The 22,985-nt window shown below is 43.4% G+C and overlaps 1 protein-coding gene across 2 annotated transcripts; it reads right to left on the bottom strand.

The window, feature by feature from the left end:
* Positions 1 to 242: 242 nt before the first annotated feature.
* WDR61 (WD repeat domain 61) lies at positions 243 to 22,130 on the bottom strand. Of its 2 annotated transcripts, none has more exons than XM_036734879.1 (11): positions 21,948 to 22,130; positions 21,455 to 21,498; positions 20,647 to 20,674; positions 19,456 to 19,561; positions 15,537 to 15,709; positions 14,162 to 14,310; positions 12,568 to 12,661; positions 12,067 to 12,160; positions 5,432 to 5,524; positions 4,683 to 4,761; positions 243 to 562 (listed from the first exon to the last, which is right to left on the bottom strand). In XM_036734879.1, exons 2-11 carry the CDS (start codon positions 21,464 to 21,466, stop codon positions 473 to 475), a joined length of 918 nt encoding a protein of 305 aa, XP_036590774.1. In that variant the 5' UTR covers positions 21,467 to 21,498; positions 21,948 to 22,130; the 3' UTR covers positions 243 to 472. The 2 variants fall into 2 exon arrangements, with proteins under 2 accessions (XP_036590774.1, XP_036590773.1); XM_036734878.1 differs by having other exon boundaries at positions 21,455 to 21,501; positions 21,948 to 22,053.
* Between the last annotated feature and the right edge of the window lie 855 nt (positions 22,131 to 22,985).

Raw genomic sequence — 22,985 nt, 5'->3', positions numbered from 1 at the left:
TTTTAAGCACTGAAATAAAAGGGGGAAAGATTATATAACTAGATAGCTCCTTGGAAGCAAAACTGGTGTCTTCTGACAGTTATAACATTTAATTTCAAGAGATGTTAAAGTGTGACTCATGGTTCTTTTCCCAAGTGAGTTTGTTCAGACCCATTTGGGTTGTCCATTTGAAAAAAACAGACTGTTTACAAAGGGAAAGAAGGAATAAGGGAGTTTAAAAGACATTTCATACTATATCTAAATACCTGTGCAGAGAATACGGCATTCTTTATTAAAAGAATGAAAATGACAACTACATATAAATTTGTTTGTACTTATCAAGAATATCCAAAAATATCAAAGTTTCTGCCCAATGCAGTGTTCCATATGTCCATCTGTTAACATGTACAAAGGTGGGGGATGGTGTGGTCCATCCCTCTCTGTATGCCTTCCTCCCCCCCCCCAACATTAGCCTACCCGGTTTGGAGTGTGATTAAGTTGGACAGTCATAGATATGAATTTCTTGGTCATCTCCAACGGACACAATCTTGGAGCCATTTGCATTGTATTTCACGCCCCAGACCTGTAAAAAAAAATGGAAGGAAGGTCACACCCACTGAGGCCTTTATCCAGATCTGGGGCCACACACACTTCTAAACTTTTCATTACGCTGGACAGAGGATGTCATCAGAACTGTGGAGATGGAAGACAATGTTCATTCGGCAGCATGTGAATTATCCTCCCTCATTCCCCAACCCGAACTGAGTGAGGAGTGAGGTGGGGTCCTCCTTCACTTCTCATCCCAGAGCAATAATGAACTAGATAATCAGCAGCTCGAGCATTTCTAGTGGGCTTTGAGGTTTGCAAAGCACTTGACTGATATGACATCTCACTGGTTCTTCATGACAACCCTGGAAAGGAGGGACCATTATCTCTATTTTACAGATGAGGAAACTGAGGTAGACGGTGGTTAAGAGACTTGACTGGGGTCACCCAGCTGGGTCTGAGACCAGATTGGAACTTGGGTCTTCCTAAACTGCTCTCTAGCACACAGCCTGCGGCTGTATGAGAATGCTCTTTCTTCCCATTCCTAGTATTTATCGGCACTCGAGGACATATGCTCTGCTTCAGTTGAACCCGCTCTGGTCCCACACAGCCTGGATGTCAAAGGTTGAAGGGCAGGCTTGGCGAGGTTAGGGGAACATGGGGCTAGGTTAGTGGGGAAGTGTTGGATGTGAGGTCAGGAAACCTCCATTTAGATCTTGGCTCTGCTACTTCCTGCCTGTGTGGCCTCGGACAAGTCAGGTCCCCTCAGCCCGTCTCCTGAGGGCTGATGATCTCCAAGGTCCTTTTCAGCTCTAAATCTCTGAAGAATGAAGATTTACAAAGCCCCAGAAGGGCCAGTATCTTGTGAGGAGACTAGACTACCCACACAAAGGCTGGAGGTAGTAAAAGAGACTGGATTTGGATTCAGAGAAACAGGGTTCAAAGCCCAGCTCCACCCTACCATGGTAACTTTAGGTAAGCGACCTCCCCTGTGGATGTGTAAAATGAGGAAGCCCCACCTGTGGTCAAGGCAAAATTCAGTAGGGGCTCTTGGACCACACATCTATACTAGGCATCTCTCAAACAAATCCCAAGTTTGTTTCTAGGAGGAAAATGAGCCCACAAATGACTTTGGGGTCATTTCTCACTTGGGAACTTTGAAATTGTTCTATGACATTATCTCACTCTGCTGGCAGTCATTTGAACCCATGACCAGAAACCCTAAATTTAGGTCATTCATTAATCCCCAACAGTTTAGCCAAAGCAGTTGGAAAAAAGGCCAAATTTATTTTTTAAGGGAAAGCTCCCCTCAGTGTTATCAGATTCATTTTCTTCACCTCTTCCCAGCTCAAAAGGAGGAATTTCTATCATCTCCCTACATCTGAGTGGTATCTCATCTGGGAACAGAACTCTTAACAAACAGGAAGAATTTAACCCAAGGTGGAATCAGTCACTAGGAAATAAATAGTGAAAGTTTTCTTCCAGGTTCTAAACTCAACTTTCACACTTTTGTGAATGAGTTTAAGCATGTTGGGTATGGTCTCCGATATGCAACCTGGCATCTGAAACAGCTGCCGCCATTAATGGGCCCACTCCAAACCAAGCTGTTTGAAACATAGCATCCGCCTGAAGAATGGCGGCTTCTGACAGGTAATATGATACAAGCAGCCGTCTACATGATTTATGACTCTCAAATAAAATATACATGTTGAGGAGCATTCACACTTTTGTCAGAACTAAGAGCTAGTCCACACTGTTAGGATCAATTTTTTTGAAGATTAAAATTCAAACCAATATACATGGATTTACAGCTGTCATTAAAGGGGGAAGGGAGAGAGAAGGAATATTTCTTTTCAATTTTTATCAAAATGAGAAAAATCCACAAAATCATTTCTACTGGAAGACATGGCTTATTAAGAGTGAATTTCTATAATGAAAAGTCATCTTTTTTATTTAATATTTACCAAGAAAACTTGACATTCCAAATTTATGCACTACTTAGAATTGAAAGCACTTTACCAGCGGGCAAATGAATGGGTCCATAAGGGTCTCCTTCCTCCACCAGTTTAAAGAGGCAAGCAGAAAGACAGTGCAAGTATTTCTAGCTCCCGGTTTTAACTGGGTTAAATGAAATAAAACTGGGACCCACTAAGAGAAATTATATCACTTCATGTCCAAAACATGGCAAATCATGATTTGAAACAGGTGTGTTTTATTTTGGCAACAGACATCAAAACCCCTGAGCTGTTTGCTCACTGCCCACATACGCTCATGAGTGTAGAAACAATAAATGGGATTTCAAAGCCTAACCGTGTTCCAATGCAGTTCTCTCCAGCTCCTGTACTGCCCAGACACTGTCAGTCAGATATACGCCAGGGAGAGCTGCTGGAGGCACTTACTTTTTGTGAGGATGCAGGTTTCCTCGTCTACATCTGATTTGGAAGCTAAGCCTCTGAGGTCTTGACCAGGTGTCCCTTTGGCTCCCTAAAGCACAGCTCTAATCAAATAACTCCTGCTTTAACGATGGTCAAGGAATCCTTCTTGTCTACTAAGATAAGTCCCAACTCTTTAGCCTGGCACAGGAGGCCTTCAATGCTCTGGCCTATTTTCTAGCATTTCCTACCACTCTCACACTCTGCTGGCCCACTGCCCTGAGCTGCAGTTTCCTATACTCTTTCCATAATTTTCTGCCTTTCTCCCTTTACTCCCATGGTCCTGAAGCTTGGGATGTCCTTCCTGCTCCCATCTCTGCCTGTTGAAATTCCGACCCTTCAAGGCCCTGCTCCAATGATGACGTCGGTCCTGGCCATCCCTTCTCCCTACTTCTCCAACTCCCCCCAACCAATGTCATTTGTCAGAATCCTCACAGCATCCTGTACACCCCTCTCATGGGACTGAGCACATTCTGATATATTTACACATTTTACATATATTATTTCACTTGTGCTTCACAACGACCCAGGGAAGCAGACATCCCATTTCAGAAATGAGGCAGTGGAAGCCCTAAGGAATTACATGACTTGCCTATAGTCCCAGAGTAGGTAAGTAGGAAACATGGCTTTCCATCCAGGTCCTCCTAACTCCAAGTCCAGCACTCTATATATTCTGGCCCATCAACCATTTCAGGAATATCCTTATCTTTTCCCATCAGACCCAAAGTTCTCTAAGGGCAGGCACGGCACCTATTCCTGTATCTCCCCTACAAGTGAAATACAGCCTGAACGTAGTGACTGCTCACTGAATGAATGGCAGATTCTCCGTCCTTTGAACTGGAGGTACAGAGTTATCATGGGGCACTCTAATTGAACAGGGGCTAAAGCTGGTAGAGTGTCCTTAAAAACTCGCCTTATGGTTTGCAGCCCAATTCCATTCCATAAACACTTATTAAACATGCTCACTAGGCAAGGTGCAGCTTACTAAACAGTAAGGGATGAGACACATTACAGAAATGAGTATAAAAAAAAATCAAAGTAGAGCAATAAAAGCTGGGCCAACCAGCGCTCCTGAAGGGGAGCTTGGGGAAGGAGAGGATTCCTGAGAGGGGAAGGAAAGACAGCATAGAGGTTTCATGGGAGAGAGGACATTTCCACTGAGTCTTAAAGGATAAGAAGAATGCTGCTGGACAGGGACTCTGGAGAGAGGGAGGCATCCAGGAATTAAACACAAAGGGCTTGTTTAAGGAAACATGCAGTATTCCAGTTTAAGTGGCATGTGATATACATGGAAGGAAGCAGTGAGATCTGTGATGACAAGTGCCAGAGCATGCCATCCTGGAATGCCAGGCTGAGCTTGGACTTTATATAATACAGTGCTAGTGAGGATTTGTGAGAAGAACACATGGTCAGATGTGGTCAGATTAGAAGGAGCACTGTTAGGGTACTGTGTTAAAGATGACTTAGAGGTGACAGGCTAGAGGCTTTTGAAACGGTCTAAGCAATCAGAAACAAAGGCCCAGACTAGGGCGGTAGCAGTGAAAATGAAGGAGAGAGATGAAAGACATATGTAAATATTACTGAGGAAATGTGGCTATTTTATCTGTTGCCTCATGATCAAAAAAATAGACAAGACTGAAGCAAGTCAATTCAAATGGCCAGCTGGAAGCCCTTATGGCTCCACAGTCTCACAGGCACATGAAACCTAAGGAAGATGTACAATACCTGGTCCTGGTGGTCAAAAAACGTGTGCACACAAGTTCTTGTTCCGGCATCCCAAACTTTGACGCTTTTGTCTGATGAACTAGAAAACATTAAAGTGAAAACAGCGAGTTATATCCCACTTCAAGAAGAAAGCACCATTCAAAATGCTGAGCCAAGCATGCCGACATTTGGCAATAAGATCACTGAATTCTGAGACTGAGACATCCCCGAAGGGGCAGGGGGCATGTGACTTGCTTTAAACAAACATGTGAGGGGGAGATATGGATTTACACTAAAGAGAAATTAGGGATGATTATCCCTTGTACAAAAGAACCCAGGAGCTGATCTTTTAAAATATCATTAAAAATGTGTTTAAACCACACAAGTTTTCAAGAATATAAACACAATGTCCCACAATAAAATACCACAAGAAAATTATAAGAATCATTTACAGAAATGTAGGTGGAGGTACTTAATCTCCTTCACTTTCAGGAAGAACTAAGGATTCTGAGAGGCAGCTAGGTGGTGTCATAGTGCCTAGAGCACCAGGCCTGGAGTCAGAACACCTGAGTTCAAATCTGGCCTCAGACACTAACTGTGGCACCCTGCGCAAGTCACTTAACCTCTGTTTTCCTCTGTTTCCTCAACTGTAAAATGAACTAAAGAAACGGCAGACCATTCTAGTATCTTTGTAAAGAAAACCCCAAATGGGGCCATGAAGAGTCAGACATGACTGAAAATTAAGTAAAACTAAAAAGAATTCTGGGTACCTGGATACAAAGTGAATATCATCCGGACAAAATGCAACATTTAACACCCAGGACGCGTGGCCGCTCAGTGTACCAGCCAAATTTGCATGCTGTCTGTTAAAAGAGAAACAGATTTAAAGAGAATGAATGTACATTTCAAATAAAGATTGTAAGTACAACAATTTCAATTGACTGATCAGCCTGACAGCCTTAGAAAGACTTTGGAAACTACCCAAATGGTGCTTTTCTATAAAAATATTACACTATTGCAGAAAAAAATTAAGTTAAATTTTTTGCGACCCCACAACACACAGAATTCTCTCTGATTAAAGAGAGAATCAGCGGGTGTAATGGAGCACATTTTGGAATCGGATCAGAAGCACCAGAGGTCAAGTGCTAGATCGACTACTTACTAACAACGATACGATTGCAGCTGGCCCAAAGTCCGGTCACTGTGGGGTGCAACCTTTGACCAACCGTGTCCACTTTGTGACACCTCCCTTGTTCTCCCATACTCCTCAGAGATCATTGACAGCTATTCAGGAATTGTATCTGCACCTCTTTGGGCATCAGTTTTCTAATTTGTGGAATAACACTAGTCCTATATACTAAACAGGGCTGGTTTAGGGATAGGATAAAATCATGCTGCAGAAACCCTCCTCAGACGCCTCATATTACTGTGATGGTGACCCTTGGTTCTTGAGGGCAGCCAGCTCTAGCAGGTTCTACCAAGCTGGAAGGGCTTCAAATACAGGTCTAACAGACTGGATCTGCCTACCTAGGTATGGTGAAACTCTTCATGGGTATACTGGGGACTATGTGGGGAATTCTTTGGTGCCACTACAATCCATGAGGCCTTTGGTCTTATATAGGTCCCTTCTGCCTCTGGAATAAGTGGCAGCACAGTAGAAAACCAGGCTGGGAATCACTGCTTCTGGATCATCTACAAACATTAACTGACGGCAATCTCAATGTGAAATCTCTGTATCCAAAATGTCTGACACAATACTAGGGCGAAATTAACCATATGAATAATGACAGTCGTATTATAAATAAAACCAGAAAATATAAAGAAGCTGTAATACTCAGGTACTCTTTGATGAACAGATAAAGGCACAGTCAAGTCAGCATTTCAAAGACAATACACAAAATTTACTGGGATACTCGATCACTCTGTCTCACAATGCTCATAATAAGCAAAAACCAAAGATTAGCATGAAGATAAACACTCTTACAGTGCCCACAATTCCTGTTGCAGAGGATCAAGAAGTATAGAAATTTCACGCAAAAAATCAACAAAGTTTTCCAAACCAGGTAACAGATACACTGCTTGTGGGTGATTTCAAAGCAGGGAGGTCAGTGAAAAAACATTTTGGAAAAGATAGTTCAAGATTAAGAAATGAAAGAAAATGAACATTTATAGACTATTCAGAAGTCTCAAGAATACATGACTAAAGTTTCTCCAAGAGTCAGATGGCACTAGATAGTGAGCACTGAATACACACATACACCGAAAAAAAAAAGAAAAAGACAGTGAATACATCTTAACAGATATGACTGTTTACTGATGTGAGAATAATTTTAAGATCACTTTTGAGCAATAAGACCATTAACTCAAGAGCAAAGGTCAAAATCACTACCTAGTGAGAAGAAAAAATACAGCTGAGTCAAGAGGACCCTCTACAATTACAATAGCTCCAATCTTATTTATTAAAACAAAATGAAAAATGGATGAGACACTGAAAGGGACAATCACCATTTTCTATAGAAGTTTAACTTATGTAAAGCAATTCCCACAATGAGTAAGCCAAAAGGATCTAGAAACCTTTTAAACCAATCAACACTCAATTTCCTTGCTAAGTGGAGAAAGGTGGTGGTGGTGACCGGCTTGGAATATAACCTCCTTCACAACAGTAAGAGGATGATGATGTGAGAAGATTACAAACAGGACTGCTACCCAAACAGCAAAGGGTAGTGAAGGGAGAGGGCCTCAACTAAACCAGATCAGCAAAAGCCCATTTCTAGATAAAACTGGAAGGATGAGAAAGAGACGAAAAATGGCACAAGAGATCTGCCAGCATTGCTTGCTATACCAAACTTTTTGTCCCTAATGATACCAGAACCTCCACACCTGGACTCAAATATCTCACTTCCTAATATGCTCTAGAAGAGGAAGAAGAATTACACCAAAGATGGGAAGAAGAGCTGGCTAGACCAAATAAAACTAGAAAAAATAAATCTGTGTTAGAGTTAACGAAATTTTGAGAACACTGAGGGATTGATTTTCAACATAGCCGAAGTAAGAGAAAAAACCAACAAATGGCATTATTTTAGAAGGCACCTGAAAGAACATTAATAACTACCAACCCACATTTATTTGCACATATCTCCAAAAAGTTTATAAAAGCAACGTGTGTGTGTGCGTGTGCGTGTGTGTGTGTGTGTGTGTGTAGTATGTATATAATACAGGTATGCATGACCTATGAATCAAAGTTATCTCTGATGAAAATGAGAAAGTGGTCTTTCACAAATGATTTTTGACAGCAGACATCATCAGTCATACAAATGACTAAAGGGTATAGAGAATACATGATCCTACTGTGTTTTTTTTATTGATTATAGAAAGCATTTGACTTGGAAGAACAAAGAAACAGGCTTGCAGACTTCTCCAAAAAAATATCGCCCATGAAGACGTTAAAATCATAAGAGACTCCTTGATACCAAGCACCGAAAACATAATTCTGTTCAATAATCTTGACGAAAAGTGTCAAGTGAGAAATAAAATAGGGATCTCTCTATGGTCACTGATGGTGTTCTTCACCGTCATGGAGAATGTGGAAGAAGGATTTCCTAGAGATCTGGAGTTCTTAATCTTGGTTCCAGAATAGATTTCATGGGTGTCAAGTGAATTTGGATGAGAAAAAAAACCAACACCTTTCTTTTCACTAACCTCTAACTAAAATTTAACATTCCTTTCAATTATGGATTTTTAAATTTAAAGGTATTCTGAGAAGGGCTCCATAGGCTTCACCAGCCTACCAAAGGAGGCTTGTGGCACATAACAGGTGAAGGGCCTTTGTCTCCACGGTGAGATTCTCCAGCTATTCCTGTTTGTATATGACATTGTGCTACGATTACTTCAAGGCCCAGAATATTACAGGGCCTCCTCAGGGAGATGCAAAGAGATTGAAAAGAGACAAGGCTAACAATCCACACAGGAAAAACCAAAGGGATGCAGAATGTCCATTGTACAGACTTGGAGGTGTAGTTGAAGGACAGCCCATGGAGTTTATCAATTTATCTTTCACAGATCTTCAACAAATAATCCAGAGATACTGAGTTAGAGAGAGACCTGTGTGCAGTTACTAAATTGTGTACCATATTCAATGATTCTAGCTGATCCTGGACAATTAGATACTACAACTCTGGGATTATTCCGAAACAAGGAGCAAAGGAGATCATAAAAGATTAAAACAGAATTAGAAGTGGGTAAATATTTGCATCAAATATCACCAATATAAGTCTAATATTCAAAATAACAAAACATAAACCACAAAATACATTTCCCAAGTGGTCAAAAGATATGAATGAACATTTTTCTTAAAAGATTTTCAAATTAATAAATGTCCCACATGAAAGCCTACTCCAAAAACCACCAATATTAAGGAGAATCTAAGTTAAAATAACTCTGAGGTTTCAGCTTGCTGCATGCAAACTGGTGAAGATGAACAAAAGATGGAGACAGTGTGTGCTACAGGGGCCTTGGCAGCTGGGCTCCCTGGAACATGGATGAGCTCTGATGTGGTGCCACCTTTCTATATTTTGAATTGTCATTATTCAAGAAAGTGACTAATCTGTCCATCTCTGACCCAGAATTTTCACTTCTAGGTATCTACCCCAAGGAAATAAAACACAGAAACAAAGATCCAGTATGTAACAAAATTGTCATGGCAGTACTCTTTGTGGTAAAACAACAAAAAAAATAGAAACCAAGTAGGCGAGCATCAACTGGGTAATGGCTGAAAAAAACCCAGAACATGATGAACATGACAGAATACTACTGTGCTGCAGAAATGACAAACACAAGGAATTCAGAAGATTTATATGACAAATGTAGAAGGATATAAGGAGAACCAAAGGAATAAGAGATACGACTATACTAAAATAAATGAAAAGGAAGGGCGATGGAAAAACCAGTGAAGGTCCTCATGAGGTGCTTGGGTGCCTACACTTGGACCCCAATTCCAAAATCACACTTCTCCCTAGCCTCAAAACACTATCCTTGGCTGCTTCTCCCCAGCCCAAGGACACTATGCCTAGCAATTACTCATTAGGAAGTCCCTGCCAAACACTGTCTCTGTCTCTCTCTCTGATACAGTAACAAGCTGTACTGGTAAGAACTCCACTGGATTATCTATACCAACTCCCTATCTCACTACATACATCTTGGACTCCTCATTATGTATACCTCAGGCTTTAGACATCTCTATACTCCCTACATCTATCTTGTCAAACCAGACATTGATGGGTGGCAGAATGGGCATCCTTCAGTTAGCCCTGACCGCTAAACCACACCGCCCTGTGACCCCACCTTGGGTAAAATACCTGCGCAGTAGATACAAGAAGTGCTTGTTCCTTCAAGAAATGACCACTCCTTAATCACTCCCTAATCCCACCCCACATCACTTAGCATATTTTGGCACATGTTTTACTATAGTCTATCCTATATAAACTCTAACGGTACCCCCACTAAGGTCACAGGGTCCTTAAGAACTTTTGCCCACTGAAAAACATAAAAATAAATCTTTGCCAACTTAAAGAATGTTTGAGTCTGTGAACTCTTTCCAGACAACTCTGTCCAGTTGAAAAGGCCATGCCATGTATCATCCTGCTCTCAAGTAGCTTTTAATCAAATGGGGAAAGGGAGGAAGAAAGCAAACACACACAAGTAACTCTGAAACAAGGGAAGCAAGGGTGAAATGAGCAAAGACGAAACGTCCAGACAAAAGATCAGAAAAATGTGAGGAGAGCAAGAGCTCCCTTTGGCTAGAGCTGAGAGGGCAGAGGGCATTAGGACAGGTACTGTGGGCTGGGCCTGCCTTGACTGAAGCCGGGAGCTCAGGCTCAGGACACTCACAAACCATTTGACAGTGAACCAAAGAAGCATACACAGCCAGAGCATGAAACGCTGTTCAGCAATGCTGCTTCCGTCCTTCTGCGGGGCCCAGCCCCCGCCCACCACCATGGCGAAGGACCAGTGTCAGGGAGGAGGGGCCTGGTTGGGGAAGAGCGATCCAATGTACAGAACACGAGAGAAGAGATTAAGTCTGAAGTAACCAGCCTCAGGGTCTCGGAAGGCTGTGAAACCATCGCCAGAAAGAGAGAAGTTTGGAGGCTGAGAAGAAACAAGTTTGGGGGGAAAGGATGAGTTCAGTTTCAGGCTCCCTCTTAAGGTGCCCCCTGGATAACCATGGGAAGACCAGAAGCCTACATGATTTAGTGCTGCAAAGGGATCTGGGAGACCATTTATTCCAACCTTCTCATTCTGCAGCTAGAGACAGTGTGGTGTGGTGGAAAGACCTCAGGACCGAGATCAAGGAGATCTGGGTTCCAGTCCTAGCTCCAAGGCATATCTCTTTTCCTCCCTGGGTCTTGGTTTCCTCGACTGTCAGATATGTGTCCAGATATGTCTGAAGTCCTTTCTAGCAATCTACCCCATGACTTGGAGGTAAATGGGACTGAATTTCTTGCCATCCATAAAGTATCTGGAATGTCTGTGAGGGGCTAGTCAAGGAGACTTCTGTGCAGGCCAGGGTGGACAGCACGACTGCCAGGCTTCCTCCTCAGTCTGAGATTCTGGGATGACAGATACACCTACCAAGACAAAACTCCTCAACTCTCGAGGTCACTCCTCAAAGGAGAAGAAAAGGGTGGTTTTTGGAAAGGGCTCAGAGGGAAGAGTACCGAATGATCCTACTGTTACTGGCTAGTGAGGGGGCCTATGGGTTAAGTGTTCACATTTTGACCCCACATTCTCTTCATTTCACTAATATGGGCGTCGTTATTGATCTACCTGTCTAATAACAACTAAGAAGTAAAATCAAAACAATAGTAAGTATAAAGATTTATAAAAAGAAATTCATGTGAAGGCAGCTAAATGGCATAGTGAGTAACATGCTGGGCCTGGAGTGAGAAATGCCTGGGTTTAAATTCAGCCACAGACATTTGCTTAGTCATATGGTGAGAGTGGGAAAAAACTGAAGCTCACCTGCTGTGTCTCGATGGTACCTCTACCATGTCAAGAAAGAAGGGAAGGCCCCAGTGTGAGAGCGCTGAAGGCTACGGACCTCACAGAGATTACAGAGCCATTTGGGTATTTAAGTAATAAGGAGAAGGATGCTAATTATTAACTAACCCTGCCCACACAGCCTATCCCCAAAGCCTGAGGACAGAGGAAATAAGTGGAGAAAGCAGCATCTGCAGACTTGGGAATTCAGAAGGTCCTCCTGCTCAGACAACAATCCATATGTGCCAAATTGTTCCAACGTACAAAGGACTCAGTCCACAGAACTGATCCCGACAGTCTAAACCCTTGCTGACTGACCCAGGCATCACATGTGTGCACCATAACACTTTCATTGGAAATGGCAACTTACACATCATAAATCTTAATGTAGCCATCATCTGAAGCCGTGACAAGTAGCTGAGAATCTGGGGAGAAGGTCAAAGAGCGGATGGGCATTGCATGGCCTGAAATTTAGAATAGATACTATTAATCTAGGGGAAAAAATCCCACTGACCTAGGCTCTGCTTCTTGAGAGGGTCATCCTCAGCTGCCTTCTGGCCAATTCCTGGCCCTGCTCCCAGGGTCTCCCTGCAATCCTCCAAAGTCCATGGGACACAAAGAGCCTTCTCACCCCAAGCTGTTCTCCCTTAACAGTTCCATTTTGACTCCTATCTGAGCACCACCATGTTTCAGCCAAGACAATCATTTGTTCAAATATGTCATTCCACCAGGCTTCATTAGAGATCACTGAAATCATTATCTCCTGGGTTTCCAAATACAAAACTCATTTACCATCTAACAATACTGTTATCTAAAGGAATGAGTAGATGGCCTGACACAACATGGCTTATGTATATGTGCAAAGACATACCTTCAAGCGTATGGAGAAGTTTTCCAGTTGCAATATCAAAAATATTAATGATTCCATCGATGGCTCCACTGGCCAGATATTTCCCATCAGGACTCTGCAAGAAGGCGTTGACATTGACATAGTAATAGTAATTACCGACATCAATATACTAATCCCTGTGTGGGAACAGTGTACCACATACACATATCATACACACAGGCATAGACATACACATGTAAAGTTTCATCTGAACTTCGGTGGAATGGTCTTTTACTCATTCTAAAACAAAATAAATGTAAATACTCTACAGGTACAACTGGTAAATAAAAGTAATTCTCAAACATTTAAAAAAACAAAATTAGAGCAAAATGGTAAAGTAGTAGTGAAGGGGAAAGCAGAAAGAAAAAAGCAAGGGAGCAGAAAGCAAGGGGGATGGAAGGGGAGAGGTTCAAAAGCAGTCAGCACCTCACTAGCACTATCTAGGCAGGGGAGAGGGAAGGGAGCAGGGTTTGAGCTGCTCCAAGAGCCAGGCAACGATACCCTCTTTAACCCCAACCCTGGGACAAAAAGGAAAGAAAGAGCAGATGCTGCTACTGCCCCGTGCTGCCCCCAATGCTGGGAGGAACAGCAAGGAGGGAGGGTTGGTTGGAGGACATTGGGGAGGGAGTCAATCTGTAGACACTGAAGTAAAAGCTGCAAACAGCAAGAAACAACCACTAATGCTTTGTTCCTACCACAACTTCCCCTCTTCCATCCTCCTAGTAAAGAGGTCAGGAGCATCCAGTAACAATCACTACAACTCCATCCCTAACATGATAGGCTAGACCAGGGGTGGGGAACCTGCCACACGTGGCCTTCCATGTCTTTAAGTTCAGACTTTCAATTGAATCCAAATTTTACAGAACAAATCTTTGAAAAGCCACAGGTTCCCCACTCCTGAGCTAGAATACAAATCAATGGGGTGGGGTAGGGTGGGAGCTCATTTTAAATCTGGTGTTATCTGGCTCTGTATTAAAGGGAAAAAAATCCATAAAAGCGGTAAATGGCAGGAACTTACCTGGCATAACAGATCAAGTACTTTGATTTGAAAAAATGAAATTCTACAATAAAAAAAGAACCAAGAGACAAAACTAATACAGACACACAAGCTGAATCAGCACCAGAAATGACAGACTACTAAAAGATCGACTAACTGGGTAATAATTAGTAGAATTAAGGGAAGGTTCTAATTCTGTCAAGAAAAGTAAGGGAAGAGTGAAAACAAGTTACAAAAATGTAAAGCAATCCACAAGAATGAAAACTGTTCATGGAAGCAGCATAAAAAGCAGGATAAATGTTGGTCATACAAGGAACGCCAGAGAACATGACCATCCAAAGCCCAAGTGCCAGACTGCCCACCACACCACCCTGAAAACCTACACCACAAAGTTTCCCTTCAAACCTCTTGCTGACTACTGGCCCAGGCCTAATGTGGTTAATGCCTAAACAGACCCAGGGAACAAATCTCATCCAATGCATACACTGTACTTGTATAGAAAAAAGAGAGAGAGAGGAGAAGCCCAGAGTGAAAACAACCAAGAGGAAGGGAAAGCCCAGGACTGAAAAGATCACTTACATAGGCAATGCTGAGGATGAATTTCCCTCTTGTATCCAGTGAGTATTCCTTTTTCCCAGTCTCGACACCAAAAATGTTTACTTTGCCCACATGGCTTCCTGTAGCCAAAAACTGGGAATCGGGAGAAAAAGCCAATGACCAGGCATCCACTGTAAAGTGAAAGGAGAACGATTACTGGGATCGCTTCATGGTCTTCCAGCCTGCTCTTCTTTTGGCTTGTTTTTTTTTTTTTTTACTAAATTATACAATTTTGCATTACAAAATTTAACAAATTGTCCGCCATTTGTTGTTTTACACAAGTCACTGTTGGATGCATTTTATAAATTTCATAATTCAGCTTTCAATTCTCATCGTATTGTTTCCATAAATATATTTCACATGCTTAACTGTAGATATGATTTAACAATCCTAAACCTAGGCACATTCTGGAGAAGACCATCTCAATTGGGGCTCTGAGCTTGGAACCTGGAATGTTATTACTGCTTTGGGTTTAAGTGAATACTCAAACCTCAGAACATTATTCAACAGGGAGTCTACAATCCATGAGACAAGTCTGCTGTAGCTCCCAAAGGAACTCCAATCTGTTCAAATATCGGGCGCATGCCTACTTCATGCAAACCGTGTGCTGGGCACTGAAAGGTACCAGGATAACTACACAAAGTCTCTGCCTTCAAGAAGCTGAGTCACCAGAGCACTCAATGGGTCTCTTCAAAAAGACAAGGGCACAGAACAGTACTAGACACCAGCAAATTTCTTTCATGATAAAAAAGACTAATAATCAGATGTTTCCTGGCAGTGGCCCATAAGCACTAGGTGAAGCTAACCCACTCTGTTTTTGTAACAAGTCTAACTGAAAGGTAATTAAGTAACAATGAAGTTCCACACTCCTTCTTCACAGCTGAATGAAGGTCAGGCTTGGACCATGCACTCCCCAGGGCAGGGCAAGAAAAAATGCTTGGTCAACAGTCAAAAAACCCATTTGATTCAACAAGTACTGAAGTGCCTACTGTGTACACACAAGGCACTCAAGCAGCAGCACTGTTAGGCCACTGGAAACTTCACTGATCCAAGTAAGTGTGAGAAAGGGCTAAGAACCCTAAAGCAGGTAAAGATGGGAGAATAGGACACACTATCAGTTTATACACAAAAGGAATTGCTTTGATGCTGGGAATATGCACTTTCAGATCACTCATCAATTATGTGAAACACTTTTTTATAGATAACTAAAGGAAATATTGCAGAGTTAAAATCACACAAAACATTTGCTACATGAGATTCGCTCTATCTGAGGTTCTACAAAACCGTCTCTTCAGCAAGAATCAGGCAACAGCCTGGCTCTGTCTTGTGCAAACCAAAAAGTGAAGCTCCTTCTTACCGGGGCCAGCATCAATGGCCTTCATCTGTTTGCCATTTTCTAAGTCCCACAGACGAATGTGAGCATCAAGCGAGCTGGACGCGGCGATGGCCCCAGTCTGACTAATGTCCACAGAAACCACACCCAACTGATGGCCCTCCAGGCTCCACTGTAACTCTAGCTTCTCATTTTTCCTTCAACAAGAGAAAAGGGGGGAAGAGACGAAGGTGAAATCGCCATTTGTTACTTCTGTTGAGGCACATGGAGGGATACAACACAAACATTCGCAAACATTCATTTTGCATGACTAATCATTTCTATGAGACACAATCACAGGAAGGAGCTGAACCGGACAAGCATTAACACAAAACTAAGCAAAGGGCAGCAGTGTCTGCTGTCCAAGGACCAGCAGATGGCCACCAAGTGGCCATATGTAAAAAGAGACGACAGCAATTATAATAGTGGACGCTTCTATGTGGCATTCTTTCTTACAAGGAGCCTCATATCGTATTATCCCAGTAGCAAGTGAGGAAGTGAGGGAGGGAGGGAGGGAGGAAAGAAAGGAGGGAGGGAAGGGAAGAAGGAAAGGAAGAAGGAGGGAAGGAAAGAGGAAAGGAAGAAGGAAGGAAATTCTTTCTTAAATTTTCACTGATGCACATCTTTGCATCAGTGTCACCTTCCTGCGACTACTCCCCCCTCTCTAACAAGAGAGCACTGTCGACCCAAACAGATGATCACACTGGCCATGTCGAACAACAGGGGCTTTAGTTTGCACCTACAGTCCATATGGCACAGTGGAAAAGGCACTGGCTCTTAAGTCAAAGGATCTAAATTCGAATCTTGTTTCTGATACATACTACCTATGTGACCTTAGGCAAGTCCCTTAACCTCTGCAGACCTCCAAGGTTAACTTATTTAGGAAATAAAAGGGTTTCACTGTATGGCCTCTGGAGCTATGATAATCTACTGAAGGGGGGGGGAAGGGAGGGAGCAGCAAGCATTCGTTAAGCATGTGCTGCGTGCCAGGCACCGTGCTAATACGCACATTACATCTATGGTCCCCCTGATCCTCACAGCCACCCTGAGGTGGGTGCTGTTATCATTCCCATGTTACAGCTGAGGCAGTGAAATTATCCAGGGGTACACAGCTAGTAAATGTCATAGTCCTTGTGGTTTTTTTTGTTTGTTTGTTTTGGAGGGCGGAAGGCAGGGTGATTGGGGTTAAGTGACTTGCCCAAGGTCACACAGCTAGGAAGTACATCAAGTCTCTGAGGCTGGATTTGAACTCCGGTCCTCCTGACTCTAGGGCCGGTGCTCTATTCTGCCCCAGTCCTCTTGTTTTTATGTGTGTCTATCAAATTCTCTAGATAATTTAAATGTTGGACTTCCTTAGTTTCAAAGAACAAGAGCCACTCCTCAGCAGAAGGATCCTACAGCTAGAAGGGACCCTACAGCTAGAAGGGATCCAGAGGCCACATAGTGCAAGCCCTTCATTTTACAGAAAAGGTAACTGAGGCCTTTAATGTATGTGCCAAAGCACACATATTTCTATATATTTCAAATATCTGACCTTCATCAGACAAATGTACTTCAAAGATTTTTTTTTTACAATTAACTGCTTCTAAGTCTAGCTGCTTGTTCGTGCAAAAGCTTTTCTATTTTATATAATCAAACCTGTTCATTCTATCTTCTTTGGTAACAGCTAGCTAGCATTTACATAGGGCTTGAGGGTTCATACAACACTTTACATGGTACCACATTTGATCTTCAATATCCCTGGGTTTGGTTAGGAATCCTCTCCCTAGCCAGTTTTACAAGGTGCCTTTTTCCATTATCTTCTACTTTTTAAAAAAATAATATACCCCTTTATACGTAGGTTATCTATCTATTCAAAGCCTTTCAGGGTAAATGGTATAAGAGAAGCGGCAGAAGCCTCAATTCTGCCCAATTGCTTTCCGGTCTTTTCCGACAGTTTGTCATGAATAGAACATCCTGTTCTTAGCAGATGCTCCCTCAGATTTACTGAACACAAGACTGGGAGGCTTGATTGCTTCGGGGATCCTACTTGTCTCAAGTTACAAGTACTTCCATTTTGTCTTTGAATCTCAAAGATTCTATAACTGGTCCACCCTCTCACCAGCAAATAATAACAGGTGGCATTTTTGGCAAAATTCTTTACAAATGGTACCCCATTTTCATCCTAAAAACCACCCTGGGAGGAGGGTGCTACTGTTACCCCCATTTTTCAGATGACGGAACTGAGGCAGAGGTTAAGTGACTTGCTCAGTGAAACAGCAAGTTTCTGAGGCCAGATGTGAATTCATGCTTTCCTGACCACATCTGGTGCTTTGCAGCTGCACTAGAGAGAATTTTGCTTACACTTACTCCTTTGTTTTCCTTGTTTTATTGCTAGAGCAAGCATTTGTAAAACTAAATCAAACAGTAAAAGTGACAATGGTCATCCTTGCTTTACTCATCAGCTTACTAGAAAGGCTTCCACTTACAAATAATGCTAGATCTTGGTTTTAAACATATGATATATATTATACTAAGAAAAGATTCTGTTATTCCTATGATTTTTTAGTGTTTTAATATAAAATTATTTTGTCAAAGGCCTTTTTTTTCCATCTATGGATGATTGTTATTTTTTTATTAACATTTGTTATGATTGAAGTTTTCCAAATGTTAATCCTTCTCTGCATTTCTGGAATAGATCCAACCTCTCTGGTAACAATTTATTCAATACTTTTGCATCAATAATCATTAGAACAAGAGCTATTATTCTACAATTTTCTCTCTCCTCACTTTGGGTATCGGGCTCATGTTTGTTTCAGAGAAGAAATTTGGTAAGGTGGGGTGTTAACCTATTTTTGCAAACAATTTATGTAATAAAGGAGCTAATGTTTGATAGAATTCACTTGTGAGTCCATCGTGGGCCCCTGAGCTTTTTCCCTGGGAATTAACGTATGGCTTCTTCAATCTGCTTCTGACAATGGATTGTTTACATGTTCTAGTTCTTATCTTACTAATCTGTGTTGTATATTTTTATAAATATTACTCCATTTCATTTTTCAGTTTTGTTGGCATATAATTGGGCTTATGTATAGCTTTATCAATTTCCTTGATTTCTTCATTTATTATGAATTCCCTTTTTCATTCTTGATTTTGGGATTTATTCTTCTTTTAAAAAAAAATTAAAGTAGCTAATTGTTTTCCTATCTTATCATTTCAGAAAAAAATAGCTCTAAGTTTTTATCAACTCAGTTATTTTTTGTTTTCAATTTTGTTTCTTCTTTGATTTCCACAATATCTTTTTATACTTGAGAGTTTTTAATTTGACAATTTTTTCTATTTCTTTAAGCTGTATGCTTCTTTTTCTCTTTTGCTGATTAAAGTGTTTAGAGATATATATTTTCCCCTCAGGTTTGTTTTGGCTGCATCCCCAAAATATGGTTAGATGCTAGAGAACAAGTGAAAATATCTTAACAATATACATGTGATAAAGGCCACTAGAACATTTTTAAACTTACACATGGGAGATTGTAAGGTTGGAAGAACATTAGCTGTCCCTCCTTTCCTACAACTCAATATGTTCCTGATCACAATTCCTGGCTTGTTGGTTTGGAGTTTTTTGGTAATTGTAATTGTCTTTTTCTCCTCATCAACAAACATTTATTTGATTAATCTATCCCACCCTCCTCCATAAACACAGCCAGGGAGCAAATTAAAAAACAGTAACAAAACAAAAGCAAAAACATCACAAATCCCTCAATACAGATCCACATAGTTTGATAAAACAAAATTCCCACGTTAGCCATGTCCAAAAAGGTATGTTTCTTTTTGCAATTTAAATTCACCACTGTTAAAAAAAAAAAGATGTAACCTGATGAGAATTCAAAAACTTTTTTTAAGCCTAACGCTCCCAGAAAAATCAACTTACCATTTCCACACTTTGACTAGATCATCCAGAGATCCTGAGACAATCATTTCAGAGTTCTCTCGTGGATTCATCCCCCAGGCAACCGACCAGATGGCATCATCATGAGCTAGGACAGGGAAAAATGGTTATTCATCACAAGGGGTGGTCACTAGGTGGTAAAATGTTTCAGGCAAAAGAACTCAAAAAGATATATGCTGTGGTGGGAATCTGTGGGCAGAATGAATATCCACAACAATAAAATCAGAGATCCTTGAGATACTAAAGTATGTTTCAATCCCATGTCTATAAAATTTATACATCTAGTTCCATATCTCCATTAATGGAAGCATTTGGAGTGGCTATCACCTTTCTAGTCAAACAAAAACAAAGACATTAAAATAGTCTTAAACTGGACAACAGAACATGGGGGAAAAGAGGTGGTAGCTGGAAAGTTTCCTAGAAATCATGGAATCCAGCCAGTGGCACAGAGAAGGTCATACACTTACAGATTCTTGATGGATTAAAATATTGCCTGCCCAGGGCTAGCTTTTTTCAGACCAAACCTGTGATTTCATTATTATAAGGAACACCTAGTGAGGAATTTCTTCTACCATTGTACATCCACACTTTCTCTGTAACTTAAAAAGATGTAGAGGGTTGCTAGCAGCAGAAAGAGCCTAAATGACTCATCCAGGTCACAGACTAAGGATGTGATGCCAGCAGGATCTGAATTCCGGTCTGCCTCAGAGGTCCACTTGGCCACCCACTACATCTTGCTGCGTCCGTCCAGTACAATCACATCACCTGGGTAAAGGGTGAACTATTCTAGTCTGTAGGCTGGAGGATCTTGATGTCTGGGGCAGTGTATTCTTGTGCATCTTCAGAACTGCAAGCTAACCAATAGAGGTCTTTGACAAAAAACATTTAACTTCAGAAGACTTGGGTTCTAGTCCTACCTCAAACACTAATTTCTTGTGTGTCAGCATGTACCCAAAAAAGGAATTTATATCTGATGCTCAAAGACTAGCCTCGTTAGGTTTAGAGACCGAGGCTCCACACTAGATTGGCTGAAGGATACTGAATTTTTTCAGTCATAGCAAGTGACCCAATGTATTCCTTAAAAACCCACAAGGCAACTCTGCAGAGCAAGGACCCTTTAAAGCTGATGCTTTCTGATGAGAAACGAAGAGCCAGAAGACAGCGTTTTCATACCTTGTTCTTGTTTGAAGAGAATGCTATACTGAAAAAAGAAGAGTAATCACATTACACAATTGGTCAGAGCTCAAAAACAGACCTTCTCCCTCCACCAGCCCCACACTCCCACAAAATTCCACAGGAATCTTTCCTGACTGCCCACTGTCCAGCCTCTAAACTCCACCAATACAATATTATCTTAGGCTGCCTTGGGCCACAGGAACAAAGATCTGGAGCTAGAGGAGCCAGACCAACACCTGCATTTTACAGATGAGGTGGAGGGAGGTCAACTGATTTTATCCACCGTTAAAAAGGTGGTGCCAGAAGAGAAATAGTTATCTTTTGGCATACTTATGTCTCATCTCCTCACCTTAACTATATAACTTCGAAAGATCAGGAGCTGTGCTCTTAGACATTTTTCTATCACCGGTACATGACTTGTTCAGTTGTTTCACTCCTGTCTGACTCTTTGTGACTCCGGTTTAGGTTTTCTTGGCAGATACTGGAGAGTTTTGCCATTTCCTTCTCCAGCTCCTTTTACGGATGAGGAAACTGGGGCAAACACTCAAAGTTGAGTGACTCGCCTAGGGTCACCCCGCTAGCTCGTGCCTGAGTTCCCAAGCACAAAGCGTAGGCACCCTGTGTGTGTCAGCCTCCCGGCCTCAAGTATCTGATCCCCACTCACAGACCAGCCCACACCCGCGACACCCGGCCGACTCCCCCTTCCCCCAAAGTCCTCCCAGGGCAGGGAAGGTTTCACTGTGATCTCTGCGAGGACGAGGGGCCCCAAGAGCCCGGCTGCCGATGACGCCACCCCGATGCTCACCTGGACACTCATCTCTGCGGGCCGGGCGAACGAGCACCGGCAGACTGCTAGGGGAGAAACAAGCGTTATAGTTAAGGAAGTGCTGACCTCGGTGGGAGCCCTCCCCCAGCGGCGCCCCGCCCCAAGTCTCTGATCCTCTCAGACACGAAGGCAGCCTCCCCGGCACCAGTGAAAGCCACGCGGCCTCACGGACTGCGGGAACCTCGGGCCGCGCCTGGGGAGGGCCCGTCCAGCCGCTCCTCACACTACCGGGGGACCCCTTACGGAGGATCGGGGCCTAGCCCGGGCTGCCCCAGCTGGTGGGGGGCACGCTGCCCCCTGCACCCCCCGCCCCGACCCTTCTCTAAGGGGAGGCCGGAGGCTCTCTGCTCCCACCACCCCAGTGTCCGAGCGGGCAGACAGTCCGCTCAGGGCCAGGCCGGCCTGCCCTCTTCGCCGCGGCCCGCTTGGGCTCCCCCCCGCACCCCTCAGGGTCCCCTAGCCCCTGCCTCACCGGCTCCGGTCTCTCCTGCTCGGCCTTGGCCTCCCTTGCCGCGGCCCTCCTCTCAGCCTCTTCCTTAGCGACAGAGGCGCCGAATTATGACATACAAGCTGGGGACGGTGGCGCGCGGCGCGCAGGGATGGCGTCACGACGCCGCGTGCGCGCCACGCGTCACTGTGGAGTCCGGTCGCCCCCTGCTGGGCTCAGACGAAAAGGAAAAAAGAATGAAGCGGCCCTCAGGCCACGCCTCCTCCTCCATGACCGAGCCTCTTAGACCGCCTTGGAGCTGGAGTGCCCCCGCCCAACCCGGCTCTAAAGCAAAAGAGCCAAAGAAAGGAGGGAGCGGCCTCAGGCCACGCCCGCTGAGGTCCTGACTCCGCCCCTGTAACTACGGCTCCGCCCTTCTCGCCGACCACGGATTCCTTTTTCCAGCCGTGAAAAAAAAAGAAAAAGAAAAAAAAGCACACCTGAGGGGGAACGGGTTGGGGGGAGAGGCTGGAACTCACTTTTAGTGAGCACAATAACAACAACAGCGAAACGCGGGGCCACGAGAAAGAAGCCCCCGGCCTCTGCCCTCGGGCTTCCAGGCGGGACCAGCGGGGTGACCCGGGGCCATTCGCGTCCACAAGAAGTCACCGAGGGTCGCATGGGTGCAGGAAGCTTCCACGCTGGGAATGCCGCACTACCGGCGCGGAACAGTCACGGGTGTCCCCTGTGGGGAGAACGGCCTCGGTCCCTCCGTGTCATTTGTTTCGGTCTGCACAGGCTGGTGCAAGGAAGCAGAGAGTCGTTGATTTCGCCTCTGGCTTGTCGATTTCACCTTCGCAATGTCTCTCGTACCCGCCCCCTTCTCCCCTCTGACAGCTTCCTCCCACCTCTCAGCCGCACTATTGCCTTCTGGTGGGTCCGCATGCCTCAGCTCGGTCCCGGCTCGGATCCGTCCTCCAGAGCGCATGTTTGACTGTCACTGCCCTGCTCTGTAAACTCCAGGGGCTCCCTAGTGACCCCGGGAGCAAGTGCAAAGTTCTCTGTTTGGCATTCAAAGCCTTC

Source organism: Trichosurus vulpecula, chromosome 8 (assembly GCF_011100635.1).
Source record: "Trichosurus vulpecula isolate mTriVul1 chromosome 8, mTriVul1.pri, whole genome shotgun sequence".
Taxonomy (NCBI): domain Eukaryota; kingdom Metazoa; phylum Chordata; class Mammalia; order Diprotodontia; family Phalangeridae; genus Trichosurus; species Trichosurus vulpecula.
This window is presented reverse-complemented; position numbering and strand designations above follow the sequence as displayed.